Raw genomic sequence first — 19,951 nt, 5'->3', positions numbered from 1 at the left:
ATTATTTTAAATTATGGAACAGTTCATGAATTTGCATGTTATCCATCCGCAAGGGCCATGCTAGTCTCTGTATCATTCCAGTTTTAATATTTGTGCTGCCAAAGAGAGTACAGTGTTAATGGTTCAGAGCAGAGGTCGCACGATAAGCGATACCGACCGGAAAATTTATGAAAACTAAGGCTCAGGTGCAGTTGCAAACAGGTCTTTTCATTGGAGAATATAAGCCATTTACATTCATTGTAATTACTGACAGTAATGACTTCCATTGCTACTTGGCTGTTTTCTGATTGTTTTGTTAAAAAAATCTACAAAGAAGGTGGAGGCAGTGAACAAGACAGTCAGTACTTTTAACACTAAAAAAGATAGTGAGAAATCTCCCTGTGAGCTTCTGCTTCTACTTCTAAATTTTGATTGCTTTTAGGCTACAAAGGAAGCTGGAAACTCATTAGAAAGAGTTGGGGTTCTATCAGGAAAGGGAAAAAATGTGGTGTGGGACCAGCAGCATCTTATGCATTCTGAAAACTGGAAAAGAGCGTGAAGCTCCCCACCTGAAAAGGAAAGCCAGGATGCTGAGAGCTTGCAAACTGAAAAGGAAAACCAGCACACTGAGAGCTTTCAAACTGAAAAGGAAAGCCAGCACGTTGAGAGCAGCAGAGACCCTGAAGGACATACTATTTATTGTGCGACTACACAAAAGAAACACCTGACCTGAGAGGTAGTCATGTCTCAGGGAAGTGACAGCTGAAACCAGAGCCATAGGTAGGAGCTGGCCAGAGGACAGAGAGCAAGCTCAGACATTGGAAGGTGACACTGGGTCTTGGCTAAGAGCAGAAGGAGGCAGCTCAGTACTAGAGAGGAAGACCTGAGGGCTGAGCAGAGGGATGATTGCAGAAGGAAGCCAGGGCAGGGAGGACATCCCAGACCATTTTAAGGAATTAGTGCTTACGTTTAAGAGAGTGAGCAGCCACTGAGGGGCTTTCCAGGGGACAGCTTTTACGTGCTAGAGTTTAAAACTGGAGTGAAAATACTTCATCTAGTAGCAATTACTTCTAAGTGCAGGTGGACTGGCTATCCCTCCATAGTGAACCAGGAGATAGGCACCCAGGCCTGTCCCTTTCCTTCCACAGGAGCGCCCTCAGGTGGCCACCACATCCAGGAGCCCCAACAAACACACCCCAACTGCCTGAGAACTCTGATAAAATGTTGAAGGAATAACTCTAACAAACTTTATTTCTGCCTGGAACAGCAGTTCTCAACCATGGGTTGCAACCCTGACCCTTTCACGGGAGTCACCTAAGACCATCTGCATATCAGACACTTCTCAGATGTCACGATTCATAACAGCAGCAACATTAAAGCTATGAGGTAGCAGTGATAATAATTTTATGGTTGGGGTCACCACAACATGAGGAACTGTATTAAAGGGTCGCAGCACTAGGTCGAGAATCACTGGACTAGAAATACATAACTATAAACTTCTGTAAATATAACACTGAAGCTGACAAAAACATATAATGTGGTAAGACCAATAAAGTAAGAAATGTAAAAACAATCACTCCTAAAACCTTAGTAATTAAAGCATCAGGGAGATGGCTCAGCTGAAAGTGTTTGCTCTACAAGAAGAAAGCCTGTTTGAGCCCCAATGGGGATGTTAAGGCAGGACCCTAGGGCTTGCTGGCACCCAGTCTATCTGAGTCAATGATCTCCCAGTGCAGCAGGGGACCCTGGCTCTCACTAAGGGGGAGAGAGAGTGAGGAGGACACTAGGCCTCAACCTGTCTCCACACAGATGCACACAGGCCCAGACAAGGAATACTTAACAAACACACACCAACCCTTTGGGGCACATTAGTACTCACTCTTGAAAATTCAGGTAAAAGGACAAATTCGCTGAACACGCTAATGCACATTTGTAACCCTTGTACTGGGGGTTGGGAGGAAGGCTGAGGCAAGCCTGGGCGAGACAGACTGACTCACAGGGAAATGGTGGGCCATGCTCGTAATCCCAGCACTCAGGATTCAGATCAGAGGGCAGAATCTTTATGAATGCAAAGTCAACCTGGTCTACAGAGTGAGTTTCAGGCCAGCAGTAAGGCATATATAGTGAGGACCCTATCTAAAGACACACATGAACACAGGCATGTGCATAAACACAAACACGCAAGCACACACACGCATACACACGGTTCATTAAACTCCCACGAAGATAGAAGTCCAAATCATAAATTGAGTCACATCTTTACAAAATGTATTTCTTTTCCAAGTCATCATTTTTACTCAGTATCTCTTTCTTCTTCCCTTTTCCCCACACAGATTAAAGTCAACCTTGCTGGACATGATAATTTTTTCATTTTCCTTATGTTTTTTTCCAAATGTTTATCTTTAGAATGACTTCTTTTAAAGAGTCAGCAAAATTTAGAGTATTCTGCTAGGCTGATTCTAATACTTGATTAGATCCTCTAACCCAAGGGATGGCTAATCAATCTCCTGTTCACAGGTTACTCCTGAGTGTGTGGGATATTAGCAGACTACTGCAGTGACACTAGCACAAACCACTCCATTCTAACAATAGATCCAAAGCACAACTTATACAGAATAACGTAACAGACTGTCCTTCATTACAGTACTCCGCATGCTTCCATACCTAATTAAACTGGCTTTTCAAAGGCAAGGACATTGTTTTCCACCCAGCAGTCATTTCTAATCCACCTCCACTCACTTCCCTGACTTCCTGTTCTTTATTTTTTGCATAAAACTTGATAAAGGTTTTTCTTCCTGCCTTTCTTCTCCTGCCATGTAAAAGCCAAATTCCTCTCTGAACATGGGCATGTTGTTTCTAACAGAGGAGCCAGAGTTAGGCTAAGAATTAAAGTTGGTCTCACCAGAGGGACTATGGAGTTCAAGCAGGTTCTACCAGAGTGAGCAACTGGCTGGCAGTGCCCTTAACCAGGCAGGAGGAGACTCCAGAGGGGAAGTTTATTAGTGAGGGGGATGAAAAATCTACACAGGGAAGACTGTATTGAGTCAGCTGGCATGAAAACTGCACCATCAGCCGGACCTCACCTGAGAGGCTGAGAACCCAGCAGAAGCCTTGGTTCCTGAGGTTGGCTGCCTAGGCAGTGAAAGCAGTCCCAGGGCAGCTGGAACTCCTTGCTGGGAAGGCCAGCAGGCTGGGTGCCTCAGCAGTCAGGCTCCAGCAACCAAACCTGGAAGGTTCCTGGAGAGCCCCTTGTCTTTAGTCACCATGGTGGAAGCCTGGAACAGCTGGCCCTCATAGCATTAGGGAATCAGGAAGATCCACGGAATAAAGCAACATGGAGGAAGAGGGAAGGCAGAGCAATCAAAAGGCCAGGTACCTACCTACTGCCACACCATCTTTATCCAGACTCCTAGAAGCCTCTTCCAGCAGGTGGGGTGTGTGGGTAAGGCCATCAGTGCAGTTCTTCAGGGCGCCCTCGCTACTCATGGTGATTCCAACTGTTATTAAATCCAGACTTTCTAGGACTCTAGAATTTCTATATTCCAAATGATATTAAAACAAACCCAAATAGTGAGTCAGTTTCATGATACAAGGGGATACCAAAGCCATAGCTATGGCCAGACTCAGAAAACCCTTCAGAACCAAAGCCCTGGCTTTTGGCCCAGATTTTACTGGCCTCAAACCCAAGTCACTCCAGCAGCTTTGTGGCTGCAGAGTCTGGCCTCCTGCCTGGCTCACCTGTGGTACCTCCACATTGTATCTGTATAATATATATATATATATATATATATATATGGAGGGTTGTGTGTTCCTCTGTGTAGCCTTGGCTGCCCTGGACTCCCTTTGTAGACCAGGCTGGCCTCAAACTCACAGAGATCTGCCTGCCTCTGCCTCCCAGAGTGCTGGGATTACAGGCATGGACACACTACCCAACTCTTTTGTTTCTTAAAGCAACATTGATTATATCCCTCCAGTACACTTCCTTGTTCCCCATGTCCCCAAAACATTCTCTTCCTACTTTGTGTCCTTGCCAGTCAGCACTGGCGCTGGGATCTTGTGAAGCTGACCATAGGTGCAATGAGTTCTCTAGTACAGTAACTTCATCACACCAAGAAGACAGTGTTCCACAGCATTTTCCCATTCCCCATTGATGCTCATCTTTCATATTTCATTATTCTCAACCACCTCCTCTTCCTCTGACAATCTCGGGAGGAGACTCTGCCTTGACTCTCAATGTACTGTCTTTATTGTATGAAAAACTACAGAGAAACAACTGTTGGCCCTGGAAGGTCATCAACCAGGTGTGGTGGCACATGCCTTTAATCTTAGCTCTTGAGAGACAGAAGCAAGTGTGGCTCTCTGAATTCAAGGCTAGCCTGGTCTGCGTAGAGAGTTCCACAACACCCAGAGATGCACAGTGAAATTTAAACAAAAAAAAGTTTTTAAAGAAAAAAATTATATTTAAAGAAAGGTTTGTCAAAGCATTTCAGACTTTTGACTCAGTGGGAAAGGACTTATCCTAATGATTTGTCATGCAAGCACATGTAAGAGGGTAATAGTCATCCTCTTCATTTTAAGGTTCATACTCCTATGAGAGCATAGGGAGCATGTCTGGAATCCCAGCACTCTGGGAGGCAGAGGCAGGCGAGTCTCTAAGTTTGAGGCCAGCCTGATCTACACAGTGAGGCCAGGACATCCTAGCCTACAAAGAGAAACCCTGTCTCAAAACGAAACAAAACAAAACAAGAAAAAAGACAGCAGGGCAGGTTTGTGGAACCCAAGTTTTACACAAACACAGGGAACTTTGGAAATGAAGACCCAAATACCCAGGAACAGCTGTCTACTTTTAATGTATTATTTGGCCCCAAATAGACAGCTAACTGCACATGTGACTGGACAAGGAGGTTTATGGCCTACTGGTAAAAGACTGGGTAGGTGAACCAGCAGGGCTGGTCTGTTCAGATTCCTGGTCTATTTATGGTACTGGGCAGAACCCCTCCTAGAATGAAGGTTTTATGACCTACTAGAAGCAAGGCAGGTTAAGCAGCCTGCTCACATACAGCTCCTACGCAAAAGGACAGGGGAAGGTTTGGACGAGGTTTCTAGGTTTTATGGCTGTCTTCAAGGTAACAAGTAGGGTTCTATTATCTGCCTTGGGAAAGAAGAATTTCTCTTGGTGGGATTGGGGATTGAACCTAGTGCCTTGAGCAAGCTTGGCAAAGAGCTCTATCTCTGAGGGACATCCTCAACTGTAATGCATCATTTTCTGAGTCTGAACATCAGCAAAGACATTTCCAAGAACAAGCCATTTAAAATCAGCAGATGTTAGCACTGGGCACAGAGGCACATGCTTAGAATCCCAGAAAGTGAGAGGTGGATTCAAGAGGATCATGAGTTCAAGGTCCAGGTGAGGAACATGGGGAGTTCAAGAAAGGCCTGGGCCAGGAAATAGCAAAGCTGTCTCCAATGAGAATCAGTTATTAGAACTCTGCTTCGGTGACCATCCTGATAGTGGCCTCTGTCAATCTGATGGATTCTGGTTAGAAAGGCCTTTGGAACAGACCTCTGGCACCTCACTGAAGAAAGTTCTACACTGGGTCAACTGAGGTGGGAAGGAAGACCCATCCTAAATATGGATGACACCAGTCCGTGGTCCTAGACCAAAGAAAAGAAGAAGATTGGTTGAAAGCCAGCACTGGTTCTCCTCTGCCTCCTAACTTCAGACACATGAGACCAATTGCCTCATGCAACACTGCCAGGCTGTCCTCACTGTGATGGATGGCCTAACCCTGCAATCATGAGGCAAATTCCAAACTGCTCCTGAAGTTCTGGCTCCTCACTGTTTCACGGACGGTTTATGTGACCAGAGCTATAGGGGGAAGTCCAGGGCTTACCCAAGGAAAAGTTCTTGGGGAAATGAGAGCAGAGGGGGGCTGTCAACCCCAAAGCTCAGTCTTGGCCAACTCACAGGAGACAGAAAGCAGGGTAGGGAGGCTGCCTGACAGTGTGTCCAGCATCATTCAGGGTATATAGCTTTGTTTCCTTCTTCTCTGAAGCATCGGAAGGAACATCCCAAAGACAGCGGCCCCTCAAGCCCAGGTCCCTTTACTTCTTTTTAGACAGTGGAATTTCTTTTCTATAAGTCAACCTTCACGGAAATCTACAGGCTATGTCAGCTGGTGCATGGGATTTAAAGAAAAAGCATAAGAGTCTCATGTTAAATACAGGTTACTAGACACTGTGGGTTCTGTAAATCTAAAGAAAGGTGATTTACCAGTTAATATTTTTTTGTTTTGATTTAGAAAGGATTTCATATGTATGTTCAGGTGGCCTTGAATGTCTGATCCTCTGCTTCCACTGTAGTCAGTAAGATTATAGTCAGTAGGTTAATATCAGTTGATATCCCAACCATTTAAAAGGGAGGGCTTCTCTTCAGAAGAATTATTGGGGGTCAAGAGGGAGGTGCTAAGAATAACACAGAATTGGCCACAGCAAGGGGACAGAGGCTTGCTGCCCACCGATTTTCTGCCCGATGGGGCAGTTCCACCAGAGAAAAGGGGGGCAGATGTGTTCTGTCCTGAGTGACAGAGATGTCTATTATTTTACTGTGTTCTTCTGAATTTTATACACTTACAGAAATTGAGATAAAAGTAAAATACACATATCTAAAAACACCCAAAATTCTTCTCACCAGGGTGCTGAGTGTTTAAGCTGTGCTGTGGCATATCACAGTTAGAGAGAATAAACAGAAGAAAGGGCCATGAAAGGAATTCGGTTAATTTATCTGCGTATCAATATGGGAAGACTCAAAAGCATGCTACTCAGAAAAAGAGCACAAGGGCTGGAGAGATGGCTCAGTAGTTTGCAACATGCGGAAGACCAGAGTTCAGTTCCCAGCACCCATGTCAGGCAGCTCATTCATGACTCCATCTCCAGGGGATCTGACACCACTGGCCTTCTTGTGTGTGTGCACACAATTAAAAAGAAAATCAGTATAGCATAGAATATGTGGTTATCACACAATCTGATAAAAACCGAAAGATAAAACTTGGCCACAAATTATTAAAATGGCCTACAGGGATACAAAACTCACAATGGGAATCAAGTCTGTGGATATCAAGGCTGGAGTGGATGCTTCTTCTATAGGTGATATACCTGTTTGACATCAGCACTCTGGAGGAGCCAGACCAAAGGGCTATTCTGGGCTATATAATAAATTCTAGGCCAGCTTGAGCTAAATAATAAGATCTTGTCAAAAGAAGAAGAAAAGAAAGGAAGAAGAAAGGAAGGATGGATCTACAAAAAGCATCATGAAGCAAATAAGGCAGAACGCTGAGCTCTGAGTGAAAGAAATCTAGCTGTCTTGGGCTGGGCACGTAGACCAGCTGGGAGAGGACACACCTGGCACACTCAAAGCCCTAGGTTTAATCTCCAGCACCACAGAAACTGAGCATGGCACATGCCTATGATCCCAGCCCTCTTCAGGTGGAGGAAGGAGAATCAGAAGTTCAAGGTTCATAGTGAGTTCCAGGCCAGCCTGAGATCCATGAAATCCTTTCATTCCCCTCCCCCTCCAACACCAAATGCCAACCTGCCCTCACAGGGTTTCTCTGTATATCTGTGGTGTCCTGGACTCACATTGTAGACCCTGAGTCCTGGGATTACAGATGAAATCCCTTCTTAAAGAGAGAGAGAGAGAGAGAGAGAGAGAGAGAGAGAGGAGGTGAGAGACTCAACAGTAGCAGAAGAAATAAAGATGTTTGCTATTTTATTCTTTGAGGATGAAAAAAAAATTTAGACACTGGAAATAAAAGTCCTCCATAGACAGTTTTACTGTCTTATAAGGTTGGGTGAATTCTAAGCAACCAGCCTTGACATTATTAAGTATTTTCTTAAAGAACTCTTTGCCTGCCTTTGGATCTCTTTCCCCTAGCTGGTCAGCCTTTCTGGCCTCAATACAAGAAGATGAACCCAGTCCTGCTTGACCATCCAAAGTGGGTTCATTCCCATGGGAGGTCTCCCCTTCTCTGAGAATGGAGGGGGCACTGGCAGAGGGATGGATAGGTGAGAGGAAGGGACTGGTAGAAGAAGAGGGAGGGGTAATTCCTACCAGGATGTAAAGTAAATAAATTATTGAGTAAGTGAGAAAGGAAAAATACCTCTTTGAGGTTTAACATATTTGAAAACTCTGGTTCCTCATGTGACACAACAGGATGAAGTTCGCAAACACTGCAGGGAGGAACCTATGCTAACCACACCTGATTCCTGAGCACGCCCACTTGTTCACTCCCCCCACCTCATTTTCCCCCAACCCCACTCAGCAATTCCTCTAAGGATAAGACTTGCCTGAGGCCACACTCATTTCCTCAGTCCCTCCACTATTGTGGAAGGTAATGATGTAATACATAGGAGGAGATTTATAGGGACCTTTAAAACCCTGAGTCTCTGAGCTTACCTCATCACTTCTTCTCAGCATCCTGCCTAGCAAAGAAGCAGCTTGCCAGAATGATACCAGGAGGCTTGACAGAGGCCAGACCTGCCACACCAGAAATCCAGGAGATTGCTGACAAGGTGAGTCGCTGCACTTCAGGATAAAGTTTGATCCCAAATCAAAATTTCAAAATTTGGTTCATAATTTGGCCCTGTGTTAACAGTGTGGGAAGCCACAGAAAACAGAAATGTGTGAGATTTGTTCAGACTTTTATACAGCTTAAAGAGGTATCTTAAGCCTTTCAGTACTCCAATAGTAAAATTGGCCAAGTCACACTGTTTACTGCAGCCTCAGTTTCCTCATTTGCTGAAGGTGAATTTGTACTGGATGTAAGTAAAAGATTTGTAAACCTTTCACTTAAATGTCAGTAAGTCAAACCTTTTACTTACATGTGTAATCCCAGGAGCTCTGATCCACTGACAGATGTAGTGCTTTCCACCTCACTACTTGAAGCCAGTGTCTAAGGTTGTTAGGGACATCTCAGGTTGATAGCAGATAAGACTGTTAGCGATTCCTGCACTGATTCCAGATGCTTTGCCACCACACCATCGCAGTCAAAATAGAACTCAATGTTTCTAGCAAGTTAATATATGGTCCTTAACTATCACCTATATGCTAAAAATGTACTGTGTTGCATGTTTTATAACAGAGAAACACATGGGAATTACGGGCGTAGTTTGCAATCTGTCACCTTATTTTCTTACATCATTTTGTTTTTCCTCCCTGAAACATCACATCACCCAGGCAGACTAGATCAGTTGTGTTTGCTGTTTGTTTGTTTGAGACATGGTCTTGTTATGTAGTCCTAGCTAGTCTAGCACTTCAGGTACCCAGGGTGGCCTCAAACTCATGGTACTTCCCCTGCCTCAACTTCTAAGTGCTGGGATTACAGACATGCACCACTATGCCAGGAACCATAGGCCTCTATGTGAGTCAAAGAGATGGGAGCCTTCGTGGGTAAGGCACTGGACATTCTACAGGCTGTCACAGGCCTATTATTCAATGACTAAATACTAACTAGTTCTCACTCGTGGGTTTATTTTAATAAATCTCTTGAGCATTTTACTTTTGAGGAAGATAATATTAAATCTTTACATCTTCATCTGGCTTCTTCCATCAAGCTGCCATTCTCAAGCTTGCTGTGCAAATGAGTCAGCAGTTGATCTAGGTAAAATGCCGGCTACATGGCCCGCACATCCACATTTCAGCCAGGCTCTCAGGTTCTCTGGTTGCTCTACCCATGGTTCCCTTTCTTCTAGAACTCGATATCTGGCATCTCAGGAGGCTTGGAGGAGATGGAGTTTTCATATAGGTTACCTCCGTTTCATTTGTAGGAAGAAAGAGCTAAAAGCACTCACTAAAACCACATGCAGAAAAATGATTTCAAAAACAAATATGCACAGATGAGGCAAAGTTACTGTGCGTGTTGCCTGAAAAATTCCCTGACATGTTCCAATATATACACACACACACACACACACATATATATCCAATTCATTTTTAGCACATAATTTTTAAAAGTTAGGAAGCTACAGGAAGGGCTTACCTTGCTGATGACACCATCTGTGGGCCACATCTCGAGGAATAAGATTAATTTAGAAGTGTGTGTTTGCAGTTTTGGAAAAGTAGAAGGAGAAATGGACATTAACAGGATTGCCTCACCCAGAGATGGAACTTTGCTCTTTTAAAAGCCTTGACTTCCACCCCACCTCACATTTGATCTTCAAAGCTGCAAGGCAGGCAAGGAGGGCATCACATCCTATTTTCAGATGATGAAACCAAGACTTGAAATGCTTGAGAGTCACCCAGTTAGGAAATTAACCTGCCCATTCCACCGGGAGCTTTGCAGGTATGAGAGAAGTGACTACAGCAAACCTGCCTCCTCTGTGGAAGATGGCCTCAGGTTTAAATCACCATTCACGATGCCCAGCCATGAACCATTTGGTGACAGGGACATTTCCTGAGTCATTCCTAGGTGTCTAGTGTCTAGTGTCAGGCTACAAACCATAGAAGCTACCTCAAGGTCAATGAGACCTGGCCTGTACGCCCCAAAAATTAACAGTGCAGAGGAAATCTAGACATCTATAGCACATTATGCCTAAAAGGACTTCGGGGAACAAGGATAGTGTGGTGGCTTGACTTTCAGACTTCACTCCTCTGTCCCCTCTGGCAGGAGACAGCCTGAGGGGACAATTTCAAGTTAAGTGCTGGGAGGCAGAGAAGCAGGCCATAAACTGTGTATTTTAGGAAGCATCTTCTCAACCACAGCAAGAACACCAGGAGACAGATACTTCAGAAAGTCCTTGTAAAATCAAGATTATAGTCGGTTGGGTCTCCACAGGGTGTCAGAGCAGAAGATATATTGCATCTCGAGCATGATTTGAGGGGTCCCAGAGAAAATCTCCTCTATTCTGTACATTTTAAGTATATGTTTATTTTCTAAAACAAACAAACAAAAAAACAACACTGTTAAATAGTCTTAGAAGAAGAGAAAACTGTTGGATGTTAGTAGACCCCCAACCAGGGAGGAGGAAGGGAGGAAAGAGGAAAGGTTCCCACATACCACAGAGAAGTGCCACCTTCAGTCCCTGGGAATTGAACCCACAGAAAGGCAAGCAGAGGCTTTGGGATTGGGAGGATGTGAGGATTTTCAGGGTGACGGGTATTCCTACAGTTTGTCCTTAAGATAACATTATCCGGTGGCAAGATGGCTCAGCACCAAAACCCACAAGGTGGAGATCATTATTGCCAGGTGGTAGTGGTGCACACCTTGAATCTTGGCACTAGGGATCTCTGAGTTCAAGGCCAGCCTGGTCTATGAAGTGAGTTCTAGAAGAGCCAAGGCCACACAGAGAAAACCTGTCTTGAAAAAACAAAAAGGGGGGGGGCAGTATGTAGACAGCACTATCTGAGTTGCTAAGCAGGGAGCAAGTTCATAAAATGATCTGGGGAACATTTTCAAAATAGCTGGAAGTAAAGAGGCAAACACACTCCCATGTGTGAAAAACCACAACATGTACAAGGAAAGACCAAATGAACAGACGGGTGCCGAAGCAGTTCCAGATTGCAGTGGGTGATGTTTTACTGTCTGTTCAAGTAGCCACTGCATGAGAATTTCAGGTATGTTTATCTGAGGGAAAGGAATGTTACTTGAAGGGTTATTTTTAGAAGCGAAGGCTATGATTACACATGCAAACGTGCATGTGCACTGAGCATGCTCATCTTCATATCGGGAGCCTAGCCGTAGAACACCATTCCTGGCGAACACACTGAGCATGAGTTTTGTTGGCTGGAACACCAGGCCAATACCTCACCAGCACAGCTGGGCACACCCTGGGCATTAGCAAGCTATGGCTCCCATTGACCTCGTCTACAGATGTATGTTCCTCCCTCCAACCTAAGCTCTCTGGCCAGTCATTTCTGATGTCACATCCCTGGAGAACCTGCCATTCAGCCACACCAGCGTTCTCCAGACACCGACCCTCCCTTCTTTATCAGAACGTGCCTACATCCTCTTGGTCCATGAGGAATGTTTTTCCTGAACTCCCCCGATCTGATTCCCAAGAGATCAGTCCCACTGCCCTCTCTTCCAAGTTACAGATTTAGAGGCTTGAGCTGCCATTCTAGGCTCATCGGCATCTCTGAGTTTCCCAGGTTTGTACCTCAGCTAAGCAGAGCCAACACAGCTTAAAAGCATTCTCTCCCTTTCTCTTCATAAGATCAAACCACAGCTGGAAGAGCAAACCAATGAGAAATATGAAACCTATGAAGCCGTCGAGTATAAAACACAAGTCGTCGCTGGAGTCAATTATTTCATTAAGGTTAGACTCTGTCCTCAGTTACACACTGCTGTGATGTGTTCTGTCGCCCTAACTGTAGAAAGAAAGACACCTGCAAGTAGCAGATTCCCAGATCTGTCAGTGATAGGATATTTACCTTGCTTTTCCTTGTGAATATAGAAAGCTTTTGTACATGGTCTTTAATTTCTAAAACTGTACAGAAAAGGATGATGTAACAGCCCAGGCATTGGCTTCCAGTCACGGCCATTTCTTCTGTCATGTGTTTGCATAAGTCTTAGGGTTTGGGAGTTGGCCAGTGTCTTAAAGCATTTTCCACCTCAAACGTCCTAATTTTATATGTGTTCAAGTTAAATGCACTTAAGGATTTCAATCGTTATCTGAAAGAATAACTCTTTTCTAAATAGCTATTTTCATTCTTTATGTATTTATTTATTGTTTTGTTCATTCTTCTTTTTTTCTTTAGTTATTAATATAACTTAAATACTCCTTTTTTAAAAAATATATTTATTTCTGTTTCTAAGTGATCTGTTTGCATGTACACCTGCATGCCAGAAGAGGGCATCAGGTCTCATTATAGATGGCTATGAGCCTGCTTGTGGTTGCTGGGAATTGACCTTAGGACCTCTGGAAGAGCAGCAAGGGCTGTTAGCTGCTGAGCCGTCTCTCCAGCCCCCAAATAAATCTTTTTATTTATCCACATGTGCACACCCATACACAGAGGCACGGGAATGCACATAATTTCTAAAAAACAAACAAACAAATAACTTTTATAGCCATATCAAAAAATTAAATTAAATGTCCTGAATAAGTTCTTTTTTAAAATATATTTATTTATTTCTGTATATCAGAGCTTTGTCTGCATGTACAAATGCATGACAGAAGAGGGCACCAGATCCCATTATAGATGGTTGTAAGTCACTATGTGGTTTGCTCAGAATTGGACTCAGGATGTCTGGAAGAGCAGCCAGTGCTCTTAACCGAAATTCATCTGCAGATAATAAATAGGATCTCTGTTTATGTCTACGTATTATACAATGACAATCCCATTCCAAAGATAAGAGCTACTCAAGTGCCTTTACCTACTCTGCTTGGTTACTGGACCAAGGCTCAGTGTCATTTATTTCTTCTTTTTAAGTAACTAATAACTTAAGCTATGAACTTTTAATGTAGTGATTAAAAGTAAAATGCCATGACAGAGCTAGCCAGCTCAACAAGAGCTCACGTCAACACGGGGATATGTGTGAGGGACAGACCAGGGAAGGTCAATCAAATTGGAGTCCCTGCTGTGTTCCAGGCCTGAAAAAAAAAAAACATGTGAATGAAGCCCAGGTGTGTCCTGAGGGACTGCTTCCTTCCATGATCTTTCTTCACAGCTGGAAAAGAAAGTTTTCAGAAAAAAAATGGATTTTGTTCAAAGATAGGAAATTTTCCACCAAAACTGAGATTGTCTGAATAGCTTTGATTATCCAAATAAATACATTTCATATTCATTCCCTCAGGTATTTCTTACAAAAGCTCATCAGAAAATGATCTTGAAAGTTTTTCCCTGGACCACCCAATGGCAATACGCTCGCTCCCACCCACCCACCCAATGGGACTTGGTTCCCTCCTTCCTTTCTGCAGGCTACAGTGTGCTCTCAGCCACACTGGAGATTCCAGTTCTTACTGAGAGGATGTTCTGTCTGTCTTGAGTCCTTCTGAGAGCGTTGTAGAAAGAAGGCCCTTAGGCCTTGGTGTGAGGTCATCCTGGGTTGCTTGTTCAACTTGTTTACACTCGTTCAAAAGTCTGTGAGCTCCCAAGATCTCCTCCCCTGAGCCTAACACCCTGCCCTGAACCCACAACGCAGTTAGACATACCAGGTGCTGTTCTATAATCAGGCTTCCCCTCTTCATCCAATCCTCACGTAAAATCCACAAAACAAAAATAAGCCATTTTCACCATGTTACCAGTCAGAAAAGTGATCCCTGCAACATATAAATGACTCTGGAAGCTCACACTATAGGAAGCACAGAGTCAAGATGTCCTCCTGGAGCCACGGCTGTGCCAGCTCCGGTAAGGTCAGCAGTGATGCTCTTTTCCCAGGAGGAAACAAGTGCTTGATTAAAAAGTTACACTGTGGAGTTGAGAAGAGGGACGCACCTGTAATCCCATCGCTCAGAAGAAAAGGCAGGATTCCCAAGTCTGAGGCTAGCCTGAGCTACACAGAGAGACCCTGCCTCAAAACAAACCAACCAGCAAGAGAAACAACATGGACTCTGCCATTTAATGTGGGGAGGGGGAGAGAGAATTACCACACCTTAATGTTTGGTATTTTTTCATTTGTTTGGTTTTTTTTTTTTTTTAGTTGTTTTTGATGGTTAGGATGTTTTGGTTGTTGTTGTCTTGAGGCAGGGTCCCCATGTATCTCAGGCTGTCCAGGAACTCAAACACCATATTATAACTGAACATGACCTTGAATGTCTGTTCCTCCTGCCTCCACCTCCTGAGTGCTCAGATGATAGGCACTTACCACCTGACTTACATAGGAGGTGCTGGTTGCCCAGACCCGAGGCTTCATGCAAACTAGGCAGCACTGTGCTGGCTAACCTCCCCAGCTCCCGAAAATTACTCTCTGGTAATCTGTGTCTGGTGGCTTTGAAACCGAGAGTGTCACACCTTTTTTCAGACCTACGGTAAGAAGTCAGTGAGATCAAACACACACACACACACACACTCGCTATATAGTGCTCATTGTAGTGTTATATACATTGGTGAACTGATTAGTAGCATTTTAAGATTAAGGGAGGAAGGACTGTCAGACCATAATATCTACTGTATAACACAGAACTTCTATTGTTCCAATAAAGAACAAAGTGGCAGTTCTTACCCTGATGTTCTAGGACCTGGGTTCATGCCCAAACTACCAATGGGAGTGTCAGCCCTATGACATCTAAGCTCCTTTTAATTTATAAAGGAGGCAACCTGCTGGGCATTCACGAAGTATCCCAATAAATCAGAGGTATGGGGACCATACAGTCCATATTTTCTCAAGTAATTCTGAGTTTCTTCTCCCAACTTGAAAGTCAGAAAGCAGACTCACCAAAAATACAGGCTGCCCTTTGCTCCTGTTCCAGGCATCGTGGAAATAAAATGTGAATGAAATTTGTGCCCCGGATTTAATGAAAAGAACAATAAATTAAATCCAGCTGGAGAGAGGGCTCAGTGGGTAAGAGTACTGGCTGCTCTTGCAGAGGACCTGGGGCTGGGTCCCAGCACCCACATGGCAGCTCACAGCCATCTCTAACTCCAGTCCGAGGGGACCTAACACCCTCTGCTAAGGTCTCCGGGCACTGTAGGCAAGGGATGCTCTTGAAGACACATGTTCATACAAATAAATTAACTAAAACCTTTTTCTAAAAGCTATTAAAAATGAACCTAGGAAATATGCCTCCTGCCATACTGTTAGTTGTTCTTTCTCTTAACACTAGGGCTGATGGGAGCTTTGTTCATTGATGCTGCCTTAGGCCAGAAGTGTGGTTTCAGGATAGCTTACCACATCAAATCTTTACAAGAGAGATTTGTCATACAATGAATATCCATGTGAATAATCTGCCCTATTCCTTCCTTCCTTCCTTCCTTCCTTCCTTCCTTCCTTCCTTCCTTCCTTTCTTCCTTCCTTCCTTCCTTCCTTCCTTCTTCCCTCTCTCCCTCCCTTCTTTCTTCCCTCCCTTCCTTCCTTTTCTGCTTTCTTTCTTCTTTTATATTTTTCAGATTCATGTAGGGGGTGGCCGTTACATTCACGTGAAAGCCTTCAGTAGTGTCCATGATCACAGTATTGTACTTAGTGGTTACCAGGCTGACAAAACCAGGGATGATGAGCTGACCTACTTCTAAGAAATAAATTCTAAACTTACCCGAGTCTTCTCATTGTAAAGAGAGATGTGGCCATCAATAAAGAAGCATTCTTCAAATAACTGTCTTCTTCCATCATGACTCATTTATTGCATCGACCTTTACTTTCTAGACGATTATTTTAAATTACGGAACAGTTCATGAATTTGCATGTTATTTTTCCGCTAGGGCCATGCTAATCTCTGTATCATTCCAGTTTTAATATTTGTGCTGCCAAAGAGAATACAGTGTTAATGGTTCAGAGAAGAGGTCCCACGATAAGTGATACCAACCAGAAACCTTATAGAAACTAAGGCTTGCCTGCTATTGCAAACAGGATAGGACCGCCCTCCTTCCTGGCAGGGGCAAGCACCAGTGGCTGTCAGGCACGCACAACCCTGTGGTTGCCCAGAACCCAGCATACTGTATCTGCTTTCCTATTTGAAAATTAAGTTGGTATTTTACAAGACATGCTTTGAAACAATCCTAAACTTACAGAAAAGCTGTGCTTTCCCCCTTCCCCACTTTCCCCTCACTCTTGAGAGTCAGGTGCAGCGATTTCTCACCACCAACAGATGCTTCCTGGCACTCAACTAGTGCAAACAGCAGTGTGCATTCCCACTAACAAGGACATTCTCCTGCACAGCCAGAAATCAACAACCAAGATCAGAAAATGAACACTGTTGCCATGCTAACATCTTGGCCCCAGATCCATTCTGAAAGGTCAGACTATCTTTGTAACCTATGTCTTCTAAAACCTTTATTTTTGAGTTTTAGGCCCAGGTTAAGCTAAAGCCCCTTAGTAGTTTTGCAGAGAATGGAGGAATGTGACCCTGGCCATCTATGAGGACAGAGATAAGAAAGCAAGCAAGCAAGAACCTTCACTCAGCAAAAAGAATGACCAGACCTTTGTCTGCAACATAGTGTTTCTTAGCAACCAACCCAGATGGCCTCGATCCTTCTTCTGAGTAGCCTGTTACCTCCAGCCAAAACTCACAGCCCCAATTTTCAAGGATGAGCTAATTATTCCCCACCCCCACCTTTAATTGCAGCCACATCCACACTTAGCAGGACTGGAAGACTTACCAATTATCTTACCTTATAGCTTCCTCATCCAATCCTGAATTGCAAAGACTGCAACCCGTGAAAATTCCCACCCTTATCCCTTAAAAACCCAAGGCCTTTATCTCCCAGTGCCACTCTTTGCTGACTAGCAGGGGTGACCCCATTGCGTGATGGCTCAAATAAACCTCTTGCAAATTGCATCAGTTCGCTATCCTGAGTGCTCTTCATCTACTTCCTGAAAGTTAGGGTCCCCCCTTGGGCCTAACAATTCAAGTTTCTCACATTGTTGCAAAGTCAACCTGGTCTACAGAGTGAATTACAGGCCAGCAGTAAGGCATATATAGTTAAGATCCTATCTAAAGACACACATGAACACAGGCACCTACACACAAACACAAACACACACACACTCGGTTCATTAAATTCCCAAGAAGATAGAAGTCCAAATTATAACTTGAGTCACAACTTTACACAAAGTATTTCTTTTCTAAGTCATCATTTTTACTCAGTATCTCTTTCTTCTTCCCTTTTCCCCACACAGAAAAAAAGTCAGCCTTGCTGGAAATGATCATTTTTCCATTTTCCTTATGTTTTTTTCAAATGTTTAGAATGATTTCTTTTAAAGAGTCAGAGAAATTTAGAGTATTCTGCTAAGCTAATTATGTATATATACAGAGATCACAAGAAAGCTGTCTGGTTCTAATGTTTGATTAGATACTCTAACCCAAGGGATGGCTAATCAATCTCCTGTTTACAGGTTATTCCTGAATGTGTGGGATATTAGCAGACTACTGCAGTATCACTAGCACAAACTCCATTCTAACTAATAGCTCCAAAGCACAACTTATACAGAATAACATAACAGAATGTCCTTCATTACAGTATTCCACATGCTTCAATCCCTAATTAAACGGGCTTTTCAAAGGCAAGGACATTGTTTTCCAGCCAGCAGTCATTTCCAATGCACCCTCCACTCACTTCCCTGACTTCCTGCTTTTTATTTTTTGCATAAAACTTGATAAAGTTTTTTCTTCATGCCTTTCTTCTCCTCTGCCAAGTAAAAGCCAAATTCATCTCTGCACATTGGCATGCTGTTTCTAAATCCTCTCAAGTAAAAACAGCAAATCAAATTGTTGTAAGGCAGTGATTGCAGACAGGGGTTTCAGGTTTCAGGGAGTAAATCTACCATTCAAAACTGATAAAGGAATTCTATCTTTCAACTCGAAGGTTTAAATGCTATTGACACAGACTGTGTATTCATTTGTACTAACTCACTCCAAACTGAGATAAATGCTCAATTAATGTCACACTGGATTAATTCAGGCACCATAACATGATTAGATTACCTAGAAGGCACTCTGATGACATATCTGGCAGTCTGGAAAGTTCATTATGATCTCAGCCAAGAATCTGAATTTCCTCAGGAACAGCACCATCAAGATCCTGGCTATGGTTTCACTTCTATCCAGCCTTTTATCTCATGTGTTTAAAAAATTATTACAGATCAACTTTATAGAGAAGATTTTTCCAATATGGTCTTTTAGAACAAAATTTTCTCATAGAAAAGGCTACATAGTGTGGATGGGGGTGGAGAGATGGCTCAGTGGATAGAAGCACTGTCTGTTCTTCCAGAGGTCCCGTGTTCAATTCCTAACAACCACATGGTGGCTCACAACCATCTATACAGGGATCTGATGCCCTCTTCTGGCATGTAGGTGTACATGTAGATAGAGCACTCTTAAAAGGCTACAATGGTAAATGTAACTTTTTTTGTAGACCAAGCTGGCCTTGAACTCAGAGATCTGCCCACCTCTGCCTGGGGTTAAAGGTGTGTTCTACCACATGGTCTCTTTTTCTGAGGGGTCTAGGGTCTGGGGATCAAACCCAGAGCCTTGTATGGATTAAGTAAGCACTCTCCTGACTGATGCTCCCAGTCCCAAAAGGATGTATCAGTATCCCCAACCGACACCCACAGTGAATGCTACAAAAAGTTCTGTCACTGAAGCAGGGAACTGAAGCAGGTACTGCTATGACTCACTGCCAGGAGCACGATCTGATGAAGATCATCCTGCTGCAGGCTCAGGCCTACCAGACACCAGTGGAGCCAGAGCCATGTGGGCTTTAGTTTAAAGCACGACCAAATAGAATCCAAACCGGAGGACCACACACGTCCTCCCCTATTGCACCTGCGATTGTTACGTTACATGGCAAAGTGACATACTGATTAACCGAGTCGGATAAAGGAGAGCAGGAGCATGGCAGAGCCAATTACAACTCTTTGAATGCAGCTGGTCTGGCTTGCAGCAGGAAAGGAAGTCAGAGAGACGACAGCACCGGGAAACTCAACATACCGATGTTAGTGTGAAAGTGAAGGGGCCATGTGTTGCGAAACGCAGGTGGCTGCCAGTAGAATGGTACCACACAGCCAGCAAGTACATAGGGACTTGGCTTCTACAATTTGAGTCCAGATTCCAACCAAGCGCAATGAGCTCGGGAGGAGGAGTCTCACTCTAAGCTGCATTTCAGCTTTCACACCCCGAGTCAGTCCAACCTGTCTGGACTTTGGAACCATAGGACTGTGACACAGCAAATATTGCTAGTGTGACACATTTAACCAGTTAACCTGTCATGATCTGCTCTGTGCCACAGAACACTAACCCCCCACAGTCCACACTACTTTCCTTCACTGGTGGAACTAAGGGCTCTTGTTCTAGAGTCATTTGCCCCTCTCCCTTTTCTAAAGCT

The 19,951-nt window shown here is 43.8% G+C and overlaps 1 protein-coding gene and 2 non-coding genes across 3 annotated transcripts; 1 reads left to right on the top strand and 2 right to left on the bottom strand.

Annotated features, from left to right (window-relative positions):
• Positions 1-7: 7 nt before the first annotated feature.
• On the bottom strand, positions 8-111 carry LOC132648898 (U6 spliceosomal RNA). The gene has a single exon (XR_009587281.1). It is a non-coding gene; the product is annotated as a U6 spliceosomal RNA (small nuclear RNA).
• Positions 112-8,299: 8,188 nt separating this feature from the next.
• On the top strand, positions 8,300-16,187 carry LOC110547237 (cystatin-A). Its single transcript, XM_060370331.1, has 3 exons — positions 8,300-8,550; positions 12,190-12,291; positions 16,022-16,187. The coding sequence occupies exons 1-3, from the start codon at positions 8,485-8,487 to the stop codon at positions 16,142-16,144; spliced, it is 291 nt and encodes a 96-aa protein (XP_060226314.1). The 5' UTR covers positions 8,300-8,484; the 3' UTR covers positions 16,145-16,187.
• A 97-nt stretch (positions 16,188-16,284) lies between these two features.
• On the bottom strand, positions 16,285-16,388 carry LOC132648906 (U6 spliceosomal RNA). Its single transcript, XR_009587288.1, has one exon. It is a non-coding gene; the product is annotated as a U6 spliceosomal RNA (small nuclear RNA).
• Between the last annotated feature and the right edge of the window lie 3,563 nt (positions 16,389-19,951).

This window comes from Meriones unguiculatus, chromosome 17 (genome assembly GCF_030254825.1).
Source record: "Meriones unguiculatus strain TT.TT164.6M chromosome 17, Bangor_MerUng_6.1, whole genome shotgun sequence".
Taxonomy (NCBI): domain Eukaryota; kingdom Metazoa; phylum Chordata; class Mammalia; order Rodentia; family Muridae; genus Meriones; species Meriones unguiculatus.
This window is presented reverse-complemented; position numbering and strand designations above follow the sequence as displayed.

What these genes read in the sequence shown, in the direction of transcription:
- LOC110547237 (XM_060370331.1), top strand. Translation starts at nt 8,485, where the DNA reads ATGATACCAGGAGGCTTGACAGAGGCCAGACCTGCCACACCAGAAATC. An exon ending in TCCAGGAGATTGCTGACAAG is followed by an intron (nt 8,551 to 12,189) that starts GTGAGTCGCTGC and finishes TCTCTTCATAAG; the next exon opens with ATCAAACCACAGCTGGAAGA. An exon ending in GAGTCAATTATTTCATTAAG is followed by an intron (nt 12,292 to 16,021) that starts GTTAGACTCTGT and finishes TATATTTTTCAG; the next exon opens with ATTCATGTAGGGGGTGGCCG.